We start from the raw sequence: 17,253 nt of genomic DNA, 5'->3' as shown, positions 1-17,253 counted from the left end.
GCGCCTGGGCTGGACGCCATAGCCACGGCTGCGGCGCCTAGAATAAACGCCACAACCGTGGCTATGGCGTCCAGCCCAGGCGCCAGCCAACTGGTGGCGGCGTCTGCATCTGGCGCCACCACCGCTGGCTGGGCGTCCAGCCAGGGCGCCCCACCGCGTTCACGGCGGTTTTTCCCTTTTTTTTTTTTTTTTTTTTTTAAACAAAATGTACCTTTCCTCCTTGGGACATCCTTCCCTCCGCCGCCGCCGCCACTTCCTTGCCTTGCCGCCTCGACATTGCCGTTATTTGAATTTTTTTTTTTTTAGAGAGGTTGAAAGAAGATGAGCAATGAGAGTGTGAGTGATGAGAGTGTGAGTGTTTTTTTTAAGGTCAAGGGCAATTTTGGCAAACCAAGTGAATTTTGTGGGCTTTATGTAGTAATTTGTGGGCGATGTTTAACAAATCCCTAATTTTTTCATGCTAATGAACTGTATTTATACTTTATGAAAAACTAGCTTAGGTGCCCAATAATTAGATTATAAGGACCCATAAAGTGTTGGCTCATTTGGTAAGCTTCTTACCTCATATCTTCTTCTCGAGTGTCTGGCTCGTAAATATTTAGGTTGAAAAATCTATAACCACATAATGACACATATTATTTGAGATTATAAGTTTAATTTTTTGACATTTATTTAAGTATTTTTACTTTATGAATGATAATGTTATAAATAATGCTTGATATCTTCTATAGCCTTTTAGTTGCATTGATGACTACTTTTTTACAAAGGTGATAGATTATATACTCCAATCTTATGACTCGATACTTAGTGACCCAAATCAATTGCGCTCAAATCAAAGTAATTCGATACTCAAAGTGACTTGAATTGATTTTATCCCAAATCACTTGAACTAAGAGGAATTCAAACCCGAGCCAGCTTGTTTTATTACTAATCTTTTTGGCTGTAAATAATTAAGCTACTAATTAGTATTTGACCCACACAATGCCTTGGGAATTGGGATACTACTCTACAGTCTATACTCATTTAGTTTCGTAAGCATGTTCGACTGATTTGTTTTAGTTTTTTTTTAATAATTATCTTGAAAGTTTATTATTTTGAATTTGACTTATTTGGTTTATATAGATAATAGATTATTTTAGTGTACTATACATAGTGAGCAGAGCCAAGGAAAGAACAGATTGGGCTTGGCATGTTAAGATCTCATTTCTTGCAAAAAATTTGAATTATGACAAGGGCTATCGCATTCTTTTAATAAATTCTAACAAGTTCAGATTGGGAGCAAGTATGCAAAACAAGAAAAATCCAGTCACAAATCCTGAATTTCCTTCCTAGCCCAACAGAAAACCAACTAAAATAGCAAGTTTACCGACAACAAATTGGTATCCAGATTCAAACATTTTGACAGGAGGGAGGGAAATAATTTATCAGCGCCTATCCTAAAGAACAAATAACTCATTTCACCTAACTGAACACTGATATGCAAAGCCAAAAAGGAGAAATCTCATTGATCTCTAGACGAGTACAAGTGCATTACTCATCAAGGATTACATGGAATCGTCACTGAGCAAACCAACAAGCTCAGACTTCTTCAACTTCGAGAACCCTTTCATGCCTCGAGATTTTGCAAGCGCCCTCAGCTCCGTTAGCTTCATAGCATTCAAGTCTTCAGTATGCTCCTTTTCTGCATCTTCCTCGTCAATAAAATCTTCTTCGGCATCTAAAAGCTCAGCCTCCGACAATTTACTTATTGTAGGACTTTCCACAAATTCAGCTTCCACCTCCAAATCTACCTCAGCCTCCTCCTCTGTCTCCTCTTCATGTTCTAGCTCTAGCCCTGACTCCAGATCCATATCCGGCTCCAGATCAGAATCTGATTCAGCCTCAGGGTCAAGTTCACTAAGAGTTTCTTCATCCGTCCTTACATCAAGATCTGAATGTGAGACAATTGGCTCATACTTGATCCTAGGAACTGGAGACCTTCGCCGGAATTCAGATGGTGGGCGTGTAAATGAAGGCTTATTAGTTTCTTGAGGCTCTTCCCTAACAATACTACTGGAACTGAAAAAGCTTTTGCTCTTTTCCTCGTTGGATTGCCCACTCTGTCTTGGATGATCAAAATTGAAATCATTTGCACCACCACCATTCACTTTTCTTTTACCTTGCTCAACTGAATGCTTCCTCAAAAGCTTAAGTAAAGAATCAACTGTTTCGCTCTCTTTATTTTGCCCTTTGACAGCTTCAAGCTTCTTCTCTTCCTTGACAACTGCTCTTTGTCGAAGTTGAGCCTGAACCTTCTTAAAGAGTTCAACTATTTCCCTTTCTCTTGGTCCTGGGGTAGCAGTAGCCTGGGACTTTGGGCTATTAGAAAGAGAAAGTAACGGCCCATTTTTAGTTGATAAGAACTCAGATTCATCAAGGTTCTCAGAGCTGTCCTTCTCTTCATTCAACCGGTTCCTATTTCGGGAGTATCCAGACCTGTTATGCCTAGGGAAGTCTGGATTTCTTCTATAACCACCATTATTTGCCTGGCAGATAAAAGACCTATGTTTCAAAGAACATTTTGACGATATTATTTTCACCTGAGAAATTTTATATTCATTTCGAGGACAAGTTGATACACTGACTGCCCTTCCAGAAACTCCCAAGCACGGGAGAGAGGTGCTCTCAGATGGTCCATAGCCTACAAAATGGAGAAAAGAGAGGTAATAACACATGAGTTCTGTACACCAATTTTAACCAGACATAGGTAAAAGGAAACCTAATAATTAACCAGCACTATAGCACAAATTGTTAGTCAAAAATCAGATCATAAGCTCAAACCAAATCTGGTCAAAACTCACTAGTATCTCCAGAAAAATTTACCCGTACAGCACTTAATGATTTAAATCCTTTCCATTCAAGGCTTTTCCCACACATCTATAGCAAAACAATTCCCCTTTTAGCCCAATTAATCAATCATCATTTGCACAATGTCTACTGCGTATACGGCATACCTGCATCTTCAAAAACCTTTTGCACCCCCAATAACCCAACAAGTTCCTCCGTCCTCCCAACCCCTTCTCCTAACCTCCATGGCTCCAACCACTTCAAACGAAGACGGAAGCTAAACTATGGCATAATTACAGAAGCTGATTTGTTTGTAATAAATTCTCTGTCCATTACAATTAAAATCTAAATCTGATGCATTACTCTCATCTTTCTCTTCATCATTTCCTCTTGAATTGGTAAACTCTAAGAATTATGAGTCAAAGATCTCTCCATTGACAACACTCCCATCTCTTCCTTCATCAATGCATAAGGTCTTAGACTTGCAATGTCATCTCCAAAATTTTGTCGAAATCACACATACACCCATCTAAGAACTGCTATTACATTACAAAAAACACTACTTTTGAGTTTTGAGCGATTGATGCCATATCTCCACCAACGCAGTCGCAATAAGCCATCCTTGCTCATTATATTTCTCATTGCAATAAGCCCCGTATGAGCCATAACAAATTCTACTTTACCAAATTAAGCAGCCCTAAATACACCTAATTTTATCTAGATTGATAGAATGGCCCCAAAAACTATCAAAGAGCCCTGCTTTAACAGGAATTAATCTAATGTCATTTCATCAAACACCTGGTGGGCAAAATCTGTAACTCCCAAACACACCTAAATTCACTACTAAAACCACATTTCAACGAAAAACAACACCTTCCCACAAATCAGATAACCAATATGTGAAAACCCAGATGCCCATTTGACGAAATTCTAGCTACTGAGTCATTAACAAAGAAACAAAACCCAGAAAATAACACAAAAACCAGTTTTTTTTTTGCTTTTTGTCAAGAACATAAAATTTAAACAAGAAGAAGAGGGAATATAAATATTTTAAAACAATTAGAAATAAAATTGAAGCTAATGATCATAGACGATGAAAATAGGCAATTTAAAGGCGATACTAGACAGAAAATTGTGAAATTAATTAAATAAATAGAGTCGATAAGTGATTTTACTGTTAGAAAAGATAAAGAAAATACCTTGAACGTTGTTGGAGATGATATTTAGGGTTCGAGACATGACCTTGAAATGAGTATTTCAATGGCGGTTTTTTCGCATTTGTATACGATTAGGAGGTCTGCTTCACTTGAAAGCAAATTGACGGCAGAATAAACTAACTATATATCCGGTTATTAAAGAAAACAAAATTAACTATATATCTGATTTGTATTTTCTATTTGGCGTAATTAGGAAGGGAAAAAAAAAAAATGTCTGCCTCAAATTAAGTGTAACATTCTCAAGAACATATAAGACATTATGACTTACGAGTCAAATCACATACGGAGTATGTAATACGAGTATAAATATCCATATTTTAACTCATTATTACTTATTGTATTACCTTATTTTATTTTTTTTTTGAAATAACCAAGTTGCCGCCCCTAAAATAGTAGAGTATGGAATAACTCATGTGATTTACTTTTATTATGGTAAAATATCAGTTATATTTCTATGTTTTCACTATATAATTTCACATATTATTATTGTTGGTATTCATTTGGAGTTGATTTCATTAGCTGTTAATAAAATAATTTGTTCATATCATAGTGTCTTTAAAGGGATATTCTGAAGCTTATAGGCATTACTAAGAGGTCCTTCGAGCTTAAGTAAAGGCTTCTGCCTCAGTAGGAAGAAGCAATACAATGCAAGCAGAAGCTACATGGTATGTTTATTCTGGAGTCTGCAATACTCCATTGGCTACAAAGGGGCCACAAAATTATTACCTCAAGTATTCATGTTGGATTCTTAACATTTCGATGTAAATATACACTTAAATACTTCATTTTGGGCCAAAATCATGGAATAATTTCACAATATTGCTAAATTAGACACTTGGACACGTATCCATATCTGACACAAGTACCTAAGTCTGAATAATATAACTACTAGAAATTACCAACTCCTCTTTCAACCCACGTCCCACGATTTATCTTCAAATCTTCTCATTCTTATTTTCTTAGCCAAACCTCTAGACTACAAATAGGATTCACTCGTTGAATTTTGTAAAATCTAATTATCTATGGCTGAGATATGTCTTTCTATATGCATTCCAATATATAGCAATAATAGATGAAATAATTTTACCCCCTGCTTGGCTCAGAAAACATTGGAGATGAAAAATGAAGTGCAAGGTTAATTCACAGTAAATTAACCTCTTCGACCACATACAAACTTCGCTCCATTAAATTCTTCATAGAAAGTGAGGTATGTAAGACATGTAGTACATGATAGCTCTTTAAATTGAATGGATAATCAACTGCGCTTAAACGTTCAGAACATTATCGCACAGATTACAGTTTAAAATCCAAAATCGGATACTGGCCATCCTCAAATTTTCAAGAAGAAAACACCATATTAACCAAAAGTGTCAATCTCATCAGCAACTTAGAATCATCTCTTCATTATTTTAGTTTCTTCTCTCCATAAAGTAATTTTAAACAATGAATATTTTTCGCCACAAAGATGTGATCGGAAAGTAAAAAAAAAAAAAGAAAAAAAAAGAGGGTACATACAAAACAATTCAGCAAGGCCCTAATTTTGCCAGGATGTACGAATTATAAGGGGGTTGGTTATGCATAACCCCATCCAACGAACTCTAACACATTGGCTGATTCAACTTAAGTTTTGTGATTCTTAGCCATTTCTTCAACATCAAGCTCAACTTCTAATACGGGCAAATCCTTCTTGACACTGAACTCACTGAGCAAAAAATATTTCAACATATTACTAAGCTAGTTGACAAAGGTATTTGGGTAAATTTACAATAAACAAAACACGATGAAGTAAATGGATGCACATACCTGTTTCGCACAGGACCATGATCAACAGCATTGCGCAAACAATATATAACCCTACCAATAATGTCTGACATGTGAACTGGGCCGAAAGTTCTACTGTCCTTGGCTTCCTGCTTCAGGGGGTTGGGGTGGGGGTAGGAGAGAGTGGATAATAAAAGTCAGAAATTGCTTAGCATCTGAGGACATGGTAAATTGATCAAAATTGCAGTAATAGTAAACACAAACGATACTATTTAGGATGCTACTCACTCCAGTCCAAGCCTCTTCTGACTTTCATAAATTCTAGAGCAAGCTTCCACATCACATCCATTCCTATGTACACAGATACATCCTTATTTCATGGGAATGAATATGGAAAGGACTTGTACAGAAGGTCAGGAACAGTAACCGATTAAATCATAAACTCATAATTACTCCCAATGTCCCATATTATTTAGCACCCTACCCATTATTGACAATCCCAAGCTAATTGCAGACTTGTCTTTTCAAGTATATTTTCCCTTACCGCTCCCTTTTTCTTATTCTTTTTTACTCTCACCACTATTCTTACTTTCAATGCCAAAAACAAGTCTGAAGTATAATATAAGATGGAGTCTATAGAAAGGAGGAAAATCCAGAATGAACAAGAACAGGCGGCAAAAAACTGTGCAATGATTAATGGAATGAAATGATTAAATTAGGGTCTGTTAAAATGGCAAAAGAAAAGCTGAAAATATATTCATATGAAAGTTAAATATAACATGAATTTTACAACATTTAGATAGTATGCTACGAAATTCAAACACTGTTCTGTTAAAAGCTAATGCAGGTTTATGAGCAGAGTGCCAAAGTTTGTTACAAAAGACATGGCAAAAGACAGTACCTTTGGCTTCAAAGCTTCATTGTCCGCAAGAACCCAGCATTCATCCTTGTCTAGGATAAAAGGCTCCTCTTTTTCATCCTTCGAGACCATTTCATATCCTTCAGTGGCAGCTAGTCTTCTGACTAGATAGTCCTTTGGGCTTTCAGGGTCTTTCAGGACCACTACATCTCCAATGAAAACACGACTGTCATGGTAAAATAAACATTTAAAAATCTGAACCAGAAGTCAACAATAACAAAAAACTTCAGAAATATCTGTTCTTACTTCTTAATATAATCAGTCTATACCAAATTACACAGAATTCCAGATCCCCACACAAGTTATCTAATTTATAAAACCGTCCTCCTCACTTAAGTTTTTAGCCATGGTAAGTTTGCAATCAAACATATACTCAAATTGAGTCATATATGACCTTTAGCTGTGTGACCATGTCCAATTGACCAAAAAGTGGGATAATGTAAAGTGAAGAGTAAAGTAGATAAGTTTTCGATAACTCTCAAGCTAGTTTTGAAGAGAAACCATACATATACAATAATCTGTTCGATATCTTGAGAAAGGGTCACTTAATCAATTTCCTCAAGCAACGAAACAGTTGCTAGAAGTCTAGAATTGATACTTGACAGGTAAAATATGCACAAGAATGAAATACATTTGATAAAGGGAGCAATGGATTGGACAGCACAAAATTGGGTACAGATTGTGAAGAAAGAGTAGCAACCATCTTCTAACATGTCGATGCTCAAGACTAAATGAAAAACTTAAATGACCAAGACCAACATCATTAGAGTTGATACAGAAAAATTCAAAGCCCAGACTGATCTCAATCAACATCATGATAGCTTCTTAATCAAGATAGTCAGTTACCAAACTGCTCCATCCCAATTTCTTAAGGTTATGTGCACTTTTTTGGAGTGAAGGGGTTAAGTCACAAGGAACTATATCTTAAGAGGAAATTTTGTTATAATAATCTTCAAATCAAAAACTTTGTGAGATAGCACCTTTTATAATTAATTTTTGTGGGGAATCATTTTATAAAACATGTTTATAAATAATAGTGTCTTTTGGCTAGAATCTGATCTAAAAGTCAAACTTCTTGTTGTTTTACCCTTGGCCTTTCCTTCTATTCCCACACTTGAAGTATAATCTTGTTACTCCTGTAATATCTCCTCAAACATGCTGCTTCTATCTCCTCCCATTGATCTTGCTCCTTCTATTTCCTCTTTATCTCTTCTCATCTTCTTCCTCTCTCACCATTCACCTCTCATCTTCTATAAGCCCACTGATCTTGTTTTTATCTTCTTCCGGTCTCTCTCATGACATTATGGAAAATCCACTCGTTTTCCTCCCTCTAAATTGTTTCTTGTGTGTTTCCACTGCCTCTCTCTTTCACTGAATTTTGTTCTCACAATAGACCAACATAATGCCTAAAAAAGCACCCTTCAACAGAAATTTGCCCCAAATATTGACCTCTACACGATCTCCTTTACTAGATGTATCTCCGTCATACATAAATTCCAAGTCCTTTACCAATAATTTTGTGGTTTTGTAGCAATCAGTGAAAAACTGCCCAAATTCAAAAGATAGAAAATATTTTACAGCATAATGGGCCTTATGGTGTTTCTTAGACAATAAAAAAAATTCACCATTAGTTGGTCCAGTATCCACCACTATTGATTGAGTAAAAATCAATAATATTCATCCCCAATTTGATTTTCAAATTTTGGTTGAGGAGAATCAAGCAAGATAAAGGGGTGAGAAATTTCACATTTTTGCTTGGTGCGAATAATTTGCGTATATATTATGGAGTGTTTGATGACAGTATTCTTCCTGTTTTTTATTTTATTTATGTAGTCCCATATTCTTGAATGGTTGGACTTTGGAGTACTATATTGATGATTTGGCAAGGCTTTGTAGCATTAAGTTTGAGGGAAAAGAAGTATTGCTAATTTAAGTAAAGCAGAATGAGAGGGAGAAAGAAGAAGAGAAGAAAATCAGGTGCACGAGGAAGAAGATAAGAGAGATTAAAAGGAGTGTGCCGGTCTGAGGGGGAAAATTGTACTTAACATACAGACAGTAGAAAATTAATAGAGATCAACAGTTGGAAGTTTGATCCTTTGGCCAGATTCTGGCCAAAATGTGCCAAGTTTAATACTCTGTATCTATAACTATTTATATACTTTCTCACAAATAATTTTAGAGGGTGCTATCTCACACATTTTGATTAAAAAAAATATTTACTGACAGATTTTCCTATCAAATAAATACCAAGGGAAGCCAACCTTATTAAAGAAGACACAATAAACCACGCCTTCAGATGGGATATCACATAGGCACATAGCCATACAAAGAGAACCATAAAAAACACTAGTCCCTGACATCACATATAAGCCTATATTACCAATGAGAGAAAAGCTTGCAACTGTGGTTCATGATAGAGAGCTCCACTTTAACTGTAGCCTTAAGACTGAGAGCTTAAAACCATGAAAAACAAGAATTTTCCCTAAAACATGCGCCCACTATCTTCTTTCCATGTATTCACCACTAGCTAAATAAATTAATTTCCAAATTTCAGCAATACAGTTTGCCGTCAGCCTCCTCTTCCAAGCTACCAATACATCTTAGTATCTTACACATTTCCACATTAAACCCAACCAATTACAAACATCATAAAACCAAAAGCATATGCTTGCACAAGGTTTAATAACCACTACAGCATGCTTATCTTTCCCCTTCAGCAATAATAGCAAAATCTAAACATTGCCTTAAGGAAGCGCATGACACATCTGAGGTAAATATTACGGAGTACATACAAAAACCTGCTAGAACTTTGATTATCTAACACTCCCACTGCCTCATATCTAACTTCCCAGTCTTCTATTTGGAATGATTCCAGAAATAATTTCCCATTTCTTTATTACCTTAACTTTACTCTCTTCATCCATCACATCAACCCTTTATTATCATTCAACTACATATCTACAATACGTTAATAGTTTTCTCTCTTCATTCAACAACCTCCTAAATTTTTTCTTAATGTCCATGCACTTAGAAAGCGAAAGTTCTATTAAGTGATGGGAAAAGAAATAAATATCACCATTTCATAGGATAAAAATCTACCCAGATTCACCTCTAAACAGGCAAACAACAACAAATTAAGAAATTCACACATCAGGCCTACTTAATAAATATGTAAAGCTAAAGAGCATTAACATGCCCCACTGGTCTCCATGAAAGATATGGTTGACATGTGATAACATCCCACATACAAATGAGAACTAAACAATACCAATATATTAGTATGCGAAAGCAAAAGGGTATGAAATTGATAAGCATTCCAAAAGAATAAAGAACGATAAAAATAGACAATTTGGAATTACCTTGGGCCTGGAACTGGTATTTTTCTAACTAAGAGAGTTCCATCTTTGGACCCTATTGTAGGAGCCATCTCCTCTCCTTTATTCCAATGTAAAAAAGTTACCTTGCCCTGAAATAGGTTTTTCCACACGGTGTCTCCTATTTGACCTTCAGTTATCCGACCTCCTTTATAGTTCTTCAAACACATTAAACACTCCAATCAGAAAAGATGCACCCTAAGAAGGCTGGTAACCTCAAAACTAAACACTATCAATAATAAATGCAAGAAATTGAAATAACATGGCATTTGCACATCTTTACAAAAGGCAAAGAATCAAAAGATGATGCAGAGAATCAGTAACAACAACCCAACATAAATTCTTCTGATTAATGTTCACTAGAGGCAACATAGATGGTTAAGATGTATACAACCTAATCCCTAAACAAACTGTAGAAGACAGAGAGAGGCTGTTTTCATGAAAGAAAAGCCATACTTAAACTTCTTCCACAGAATTCATATGTTTATAAGAGATAGAAAGTTCTTCCTGAAAGATGAGGTAGTACAACTTAAAATTTTGCAACGGACAATAATTTTGATATCACTCCTTATAAATCATCAACTAATATTCCAAGACACACAAGTAAACAAATGTGCCACCTCCCACTCCATTACTATCAAATTCTATTGCACCCCAAAAGACAAGTTAAATGGAGTATATGATCCCATTCCCCCCTCCCTTAAAGAGCACGGGTGCAAACACATCGTAAACAAACAGGTAGAGTGAGTAAATGCGAAGAAGAGTAATGCACATATAATCCAAAATTGAACAAAGAGATTTAAACATGGCAGCTTCTCAAATATATACGCTTCTTACAAACCTGAATATGAATGTTGGTAATTGAGCAAGGATAAAATGTACTACTCCGTATATATTTTGCAAGTTATATCTATCAAAGACTCTTTCATTACACCCTTATTTCATTGTCATACTGATAATCACAGTAGAAATATAGCTCTTATACTCAATGCAGGCATAAGAACCCAATAATTCACAAAGTATTTACTGCAATATTACAGATATCTAGCTAATTATAATGAGCAATGTGAAAAGATCAAACCTTTAACATCAAACAAATAATTATAGATCATAAACCCTAAACCCCAAAAACATCAAGTAAAAATCCCATCAATTTACCGATAATTTAGGAGCAAAATCATTAAAACGACACCAAATTTTTAAAAAAAATATTCATCCCAGGTTCAAATTGAGGTTCAAGAACACCCTTTTTCGAGAAAATAAGCAAAACCCAACATCAAAAAATTACCCATTAACAAAATACTCAAAAATTACACAACCAAATCACAAAACAATGAAATATTGAATTAAAGATTGAATTTGGATAACTAAAAGAAAGAGGAGAGAGAAAATGGAAACCTTCCAGCTGACAGCCATGGAGTATTCAAGCTTGTGGGCGATGTAGCGGCACCATGTTGACACAGAAACCATTGCTTTTTAATTTTATTCGCTTTTTTGGGGGGTCTCTGATTAATCCAATACTTGTGCTTCAACTACACGAGAAATTTCTTCAACTACTCGTATAATTATGGTGAAGGTGAAATAGCAGCTGCCATCTCCTTTCTTTTCTTCTTTTTTTTTTTTTTTTTTTTTTTTTTTTTTTTTTTTACTTTCTTTGTCCTTTTTGGGTTTCCTAAAGGGATTTGTTAAACATCGCCCGCGTTTTTCTACATAAAGCCCACATTTTTTAAAAATGTTGACATTATTGCCCTTGTTTTAATTTTTACCGAAAATAAAATTTTTCAGTCATAAAAAATGTGGAGCAGGACTGGATCGCCGAGTGAAACCGAAGAGCCCTCAACGTCGGGTAGATGCACCGGAGAGACGCCGTTGACGCCGGAAAAGGAGGTACGATGCCATCTAAAACCACGAATTGGCGGCTGGCGTCCTGCCGGGACGCCGTGACCGTAGTGGTGGCGCCTAGCCAGGACGCCGCCACCGTAACTCTGGCGCCTGGCCAGGACGCCGCCACCGTGGCCGTGGCGTCTGGCCAAGAAGCCGCCGCCACGGTGGCGGCGTCCTGGCCAGGCGCTACCGCCACGGTGGCGACGTCCTGGCTAGACGCCACCGCCACGGTGGCGGCGTCCTGGCTAGGCGCCACCACTATTTTTTTTTTTTTTTTTTTAATTTAATTTAAAATTTGTTTATTTTTTTTTTTTTGTGTTACAATTTTTTTCTTTTTTTTTTGTTTTTTTTTTTTTGTTTTGTTTTTAATTGTTTTAATTTGTTTTTGTTTTTAATTTATTTATTTTTTATTTTTTTTTTTTACAATTTTTTTCGTTTTATGTTTTTTTTTGTTTTTTTTTTTTGGTTTATTTTTATTTATTTAATCTAAAGTTTTGTTTATGTTTTTTATTTTTGTGTTTTGTTTTTTTTTTTTTTTTGAATACTTTTTGTTTATTTCTTTGTTTGTTGTTTATAATTTATTATTGTTTTTGCTTTTGTGCTAATGTTGTGTCAAATGTATTAATTTAATCTACTCTTATGTGATTATATTTATATGTTATTGTTGCAGGATTATGGTGGAGACGGAAATGATTATAGTGGGATTTTTGTACACGATGGTCTGTTCGAAGATGCTCAACAAGCGGTTGATTGGGCGAAACAGGTTGCAATTAGATCAGGTTTTTGTTTAGTAGTAGCAACTCATAAATCTCAACGGGATGGTAGAATGGATCGCATTTTGAGATGCGACCGTTATCGCAAAAGGGAGGAACGAGATTTCAGTCAAGCGATTCGGTTTGATACAAAGCGGAAAGGTTGTGGGTGTCAGTTCAGAGTAAAGGTTCGACAACAGCAAAGGGGTGACGGTTGGGAAGTGAAGAGTTACGGTAAATGGGGGTATCACAACCATGAGATGATCGCATATGAAGTGGGTCATCGACAGTTAAGTGGCCTAAGTCCTGCTGCGAAACTAATTGTAAAAGAAATGAGTGATGCTCAAGTGAAGCCTGCTAAAATATTAGCATCTGTGTTGGAGAAATTTCCTGAAGACCAGCCAAACCGAAGACACATCTACAACGTCAGACATAAATTGAGGTTTGAACGGTCAGAGGGAAGGAACCCTATACAGCAGCTTCTACACCAGGCACAAGCACGTGGTTACCTGTACTGGTTTGAATCTGATGAAGACACATCGGAGGTGACTCATTTGTGCAGTGATGCATTTCGGCCTTGGTTTGCATGGTCGAGCTTACTATCCGTGTACCACGGTTCTGCCTTGGTGTTCGCGTGAGACCGTCACCAGACCGGTAAGAGAGGTTGCTATTGGATTTCTGGGGCCGTCATACAGACATTTCATCCGACTGGACCTGTCACCCGATTTTCCGGTCCCACCGATTATACCAACGTGGTACACCATTCGTACAGCAAGCGTAGAGGGCTGGGATGCGTTATATCATGACCGGGTGCAGCAGTGGAACAATCTAGTTGCCTTTTCTATGTGACCTAATATTGCTATTGCTATGTTTTTCCCATTTATTTAATTTTCGGATTCTAATTTTCGTATTTAGTTTTCCCATTTAAATGTGAACCTGTATTTAGTTTTCGTATGCCCACTAATTACAACTTAAAATAAAAGTTATAAAAACTAAAAATATAATGTCAAATTCTAAGAACTTAAAATAATAATTATAAGAACAGATAATGTTAACTTTTACAAACAACTAGGAAAATGTTTTATAAATGCACTGCCGACATATCAATAATCTCTCTGTGACGCCCACTGCCACTGCTCAAGGGCCCGTTCCAGTTCATCAATAACAGCTCTGCCTGTTGCAGTCGTCATGTTGTCCCTCTCCTCAAAAAGTCTGTGTCCCAACTGCGTCATCTTTCCCATCTTGCCGGCCATTGGACGACGTACTCCTTCAACGACGCAGATCGGACGGCCTTACTGGGCCATGCTGGTGGAGGAGGAACAACTTGGACATATCCAAGCTGGCGAAGACAGCGCTGCGGCATGTACGCCTCTACGATCTCACGATACTCGTATATCCACGTCTGTAACAACGTCATACATCCAGTGATACCTGCCGCATCAGCCCGGCTCGAGAATCCTAACTGGCGATACATGTACGCTAATGTAGCCGACCCCCAAGAAAACTGGCCTACTCTGTCGGGCTCACACGCGTCAACTATGTCGCGTGGCCTGAGCTTGTTTCCGCTCTTATCCGGAAACAAGGTACACCCGAGAAGAAGAAAAACATATGCAGCCAGCTGTGTGTCCTGCGTCCTACGTGAAGTGGGGTGCAAACATCGCTGCAAAACTGCTGCGATCTTAACACCGCCGTGATCCCACACACCAAGTGCCGCTGTGTACAGCGCAGCCCTATCCACCGCCAACAGCTCCGCCAATAAATCTGCCTGATCCGCATCTGTGACAACAGATGCTCGGTTTCCCTCTACGGGAATCCCAAGGATGGCCTCGACGTCATGCAACATGATCGTCATCTCACCGAACGGAAGGTGGAAAGAGTTCGTGTCCGGCTGCCATCGCTCAACGAAAGCCGTGATCAGCGTCGAGTCAATTCTCTCATGCATGGTGGCAGGAAGGTGGCTCACTCTAGTGGCCCTCAATCGGCCGACCATCTCGCTCTCCTCCGGCCAAGCCTCAGCCCAACTACACAAGAAGTTACAAGTCCTCTCCCGGGTTTGGCATTTCAAAATGCCGCTATCCAAAGCCCGCTCTTGGTCCTCCCAAATACGGGTAGCGATGTGTCCTAGAAAGCTAGGAATCACACTCCCGTCTATAGGTCCCCCAGCCACCTCGCCCCTCACCACCCAAGAATCATTAACGGCCCTCGACCGTTTTCTGCTAACCGCAGACACAGTGGACGCAGATGATGTGCCAGATCTACTAACAAATCTACCATCTCTACCCTTACGCACGTCTACCCTACGCGTCTCATACACATCATCAAGCCTATGACTGAATGGACCGTAATCATCATATGGTCCACTCTGATCGTCCACATCCTCATCTGCATCCTCCTCCTCCTCCTCCTCATCACCATCATCATCTTCATCATCCTCAGAATAGTGCACCCGTTCTCTACGAGCCGAGGCCGAAATACCACGGGATCTAACGTGTCTGGGCCCCGAGCTCTCCATTGAGTTCATCGTACTTCTCATAATGTCCATACTCTTCCCAGCCCCAGAACGAAAATACGATGCCTAACACAAAATAACAACACATGTAATATGCAATATAAACATGTAATATAAACATAAAAAAAGTAATTAAAATAAATAAATAAAACAATATACATATGATGGAAAATAAATTAAAAACATTACAAAATATTAACAACCTAAAAATAAAAAAATTAATAACCTAATAAATAAATAAATAAAAAATTGGAAAAAACAAAGCAAAAAAAAAAATTACCCAAAAAAAACAAATTGGAAAAAACAAAGTGAAAAATATAAAATTATAAAAACTTAAAAAAAGAAGAACATCAAAATTTTAAAAAAAAAATTATAACAAAAAAAAGGGAACATAAAATTTTTTTTAAGTAAAAAAACTAATTCAAAAAAAAAAAAAAACAAGAACAATAAACAAGAACATAAAATTAAAAAAAAGAAAAACAAATTCAAAAAAAAATCAAAAAAAAAATAATTATTTTCGAAAATTAAATTTCAAATTTAAAACCAAAAAAAAATTAAATAAAAAAAATAAAAAGGCGGCGGCGCCTAGGCCAGACGCCGTGACGGTGGCGGCGGCGTCTAGCCCAGACGCCACTACCACGGCGGCGGCGCCTAGGCCAGACGTCGGTGCCGTGGTTCTGGCGCCTGGGCCAGACGCCACCGCCACCGTCACGGCGTCTGGCCTAGGCGCCGCCGCCGTGGTAGTGGCGTCTGGGCTAGACGCCGCCGCCGTGGTGGTGGCGTCTGGCCTAGGCGCCGCCACCGCCTCCGACCTTTTTTTTTTTAATTTTTAAACACAAAATTAATAAAAAATACCTTCTCGCCGGAAAACCGCTGTCCACCCGCCGCATGTGCCGCCACTTCCTTGCCGGGCCGCCTCGACATCGCTCGGAAAGTTTTTTAGAGAGAGAAAGTGGAAGTAGAGAATTGAGAGAAGAAATTGTGTTTTTTACTTTGAGGGCAAAAGTGACAATTCACTCTAATTTTGTGGGCTTTATGTGGAGATTCGCGGGCGATGATTAGCAATTGAGTTCCTAAAACCCTTCGATTCCAAACCTCCAAGGTGATAGAGGGAACAGTCAAATTTTCACCGTTTAAACCCTTCGGACTTTTTTTTTTTTTGGTAGGTAAGATTGGAACCCTTATGGGTTAACAAGGCTCGGGTTATGAGCTAGACAATTTGATAGAGTGGTGGAAGTAGAGGTGATTATTAGGCGGGGCGGGTCAGGTTCGGGCCAGGCTGAAGTCAAAAAAATCAGCCCACTTCTCGAGCCGGAATTTATGTGCCCAAACCCGCCTAAAATGGTCGGACCGTGCGGGCATTTTGGGCCGGACCAAAAAAATTAACTAAAAATGCATTAAAACGCATTCCCAAATTCGCCCAAAAAAAAATCAGGCCGAGCCGAGCCCAACCCGATTTTGGGACGAAAAATTATGTCCAAAAGCCGCCCAAAATCGGGTCGGGCTAACTTTGATCTCCTCTAGATGGAAGGTAAGGGAAACTCACCCCCAAAATTGTCACTAGTGGGGGTTGAACCTCCATCCTCATAGTTAGAAGGTACTCTCCTTTTCACTTGTCGTTTTTATTTTTTTTCCTTTTTTTTGGTTAAGTCTAAGTATATTTAAAAGTATATACTTAGTATTAAAAGAATAGAGAAAGTAGGTTTAAAAGGGTACACATTATATACTTCGTCATGTCTCATGTATAAATTGTAATATGGAGTATATGGTTTTAATAAAGTTTAAAAGGATACACATTGTATACTTCGTCATGTCTCATATGAAGTATATAAATTGTAATACGAAATAGATGGTTTTAATAAAGTTTGTTGCAATATGGTAATTCTTTCAACAGTAAAATTCGATTTTTATCTTTGGTAGGTAAAGAGAAGACGCTCTACCGTCAGACTAGAGCATCCCATCCGAATTAGTAACATACGAGCTTCCATGATTACAAGATGGATAAATAAAC

At 37.7% G+C, this 17,253-nt stretch overlaps 3 protein-coding genes across 4 annotated transcripts; all 3 read right to left on the bottom strand.

The window, feature by feature from the left end:
* Nucleotides 1-1,283: 1,283 nt before the first annotated feature.
* Nucleotides 1,284-4,242, bottom strand: LOC110734331 (rho-N domain-containing protein 1, chloroplastic-like). The gene is made up of 2 exons (XM_021914444.1): nt 4,026-4,242; nt 1,284-2,680 (listed from the first exon to the last, which is right to left on the bottom strand). Exons 1-2 carry the CDS (start codon nt 4,063-4,065, stop codon nt 1,545-1,547), a joined length of 1,176 nt encoding a protein of 391 aa, XP_021770136.1. The 5' UTR covers nt 4,066-4,242; the 3' UTR covers nt 1,284-1,544.
* A 1,004-nt stretch (nt 4,243-5,246) lies between these two features.
* LOC110734330 (mitochondrial inner membrane protease subunit 2-like) lies at nt 5,247-11,744 on the bottom strand. 2 transcript variants are annotated; one of them, XM_021914442.1, is made up of 5 exons: nt 11,496-11,744; nt 10,083-10,255; nt 6,706-6,889; nt 5,847-5,956; nt 5,247-5,745 (listed from the first exon to the last, which is right to left on the bottom strand). In XM_021914442.1, exons 1-5 carry the CDS (start codon nt 11,565-11,567, stop codon nt 5,664-5,666), a joined length of 621 nt encoding a protein of 206 aa, XP_021770134.1. In that variant the 5' UTR covers nt 11,568-11,744; the 3' UTR covers nt 5,247-5,663. The 2 variants fall into 2 exon arrangements, with proteins under 2 accessions (XP_021770134.1, XP_021770135.1); XM_021914443.1 differs by having other exon boundaries at nt 5,847-5,953.
* Nucleotides 11,745-13,836: 2,092 nt separating this feature from the next.
* LOC110734601 lies at nt 13,837-16,192 on the bottom strand. The gene is made up of 3 exons (XM_021914764.1): nt 16,098-16,192; nt 14,637-15,308; nt 13,837-13,866 (listed from the first exon to the last, which is right to left on the bottom strand). The coding sequence occupies exons 1-3, from the start codon at nt 16,164-16,166 to the stop codon at nt 13,837-13,839; spliced, it is 771 nt and encodes a 256-aa protein (XP_021770456.1). The 5' UTR covers nt 16,167-16,192.
* Between the last annotated feature and the right edge of the window lie 1,061 nt (nt 16,193-17,253).

Source organism: Chenopodium quinoa, unplaced genomic scaffold (assembly GCF_001683475.1).
Source record: "Chenopodium quinoa cultivar QQ74 unplaced genomic scaffold, ASM168347v1, whole genome shotgun sequence".
NCBI lineage: Eukaryota > Viridiplantae > Streptophyta > Magnoliopsida > Caryophyllales > Amaranthaceae > Chenopodium > Chenopodium quinoa.
Note: the sequence above shows the minus strand (reverse complement) of the source record. Positions and strands in the feature narration are given on the sequence as shown.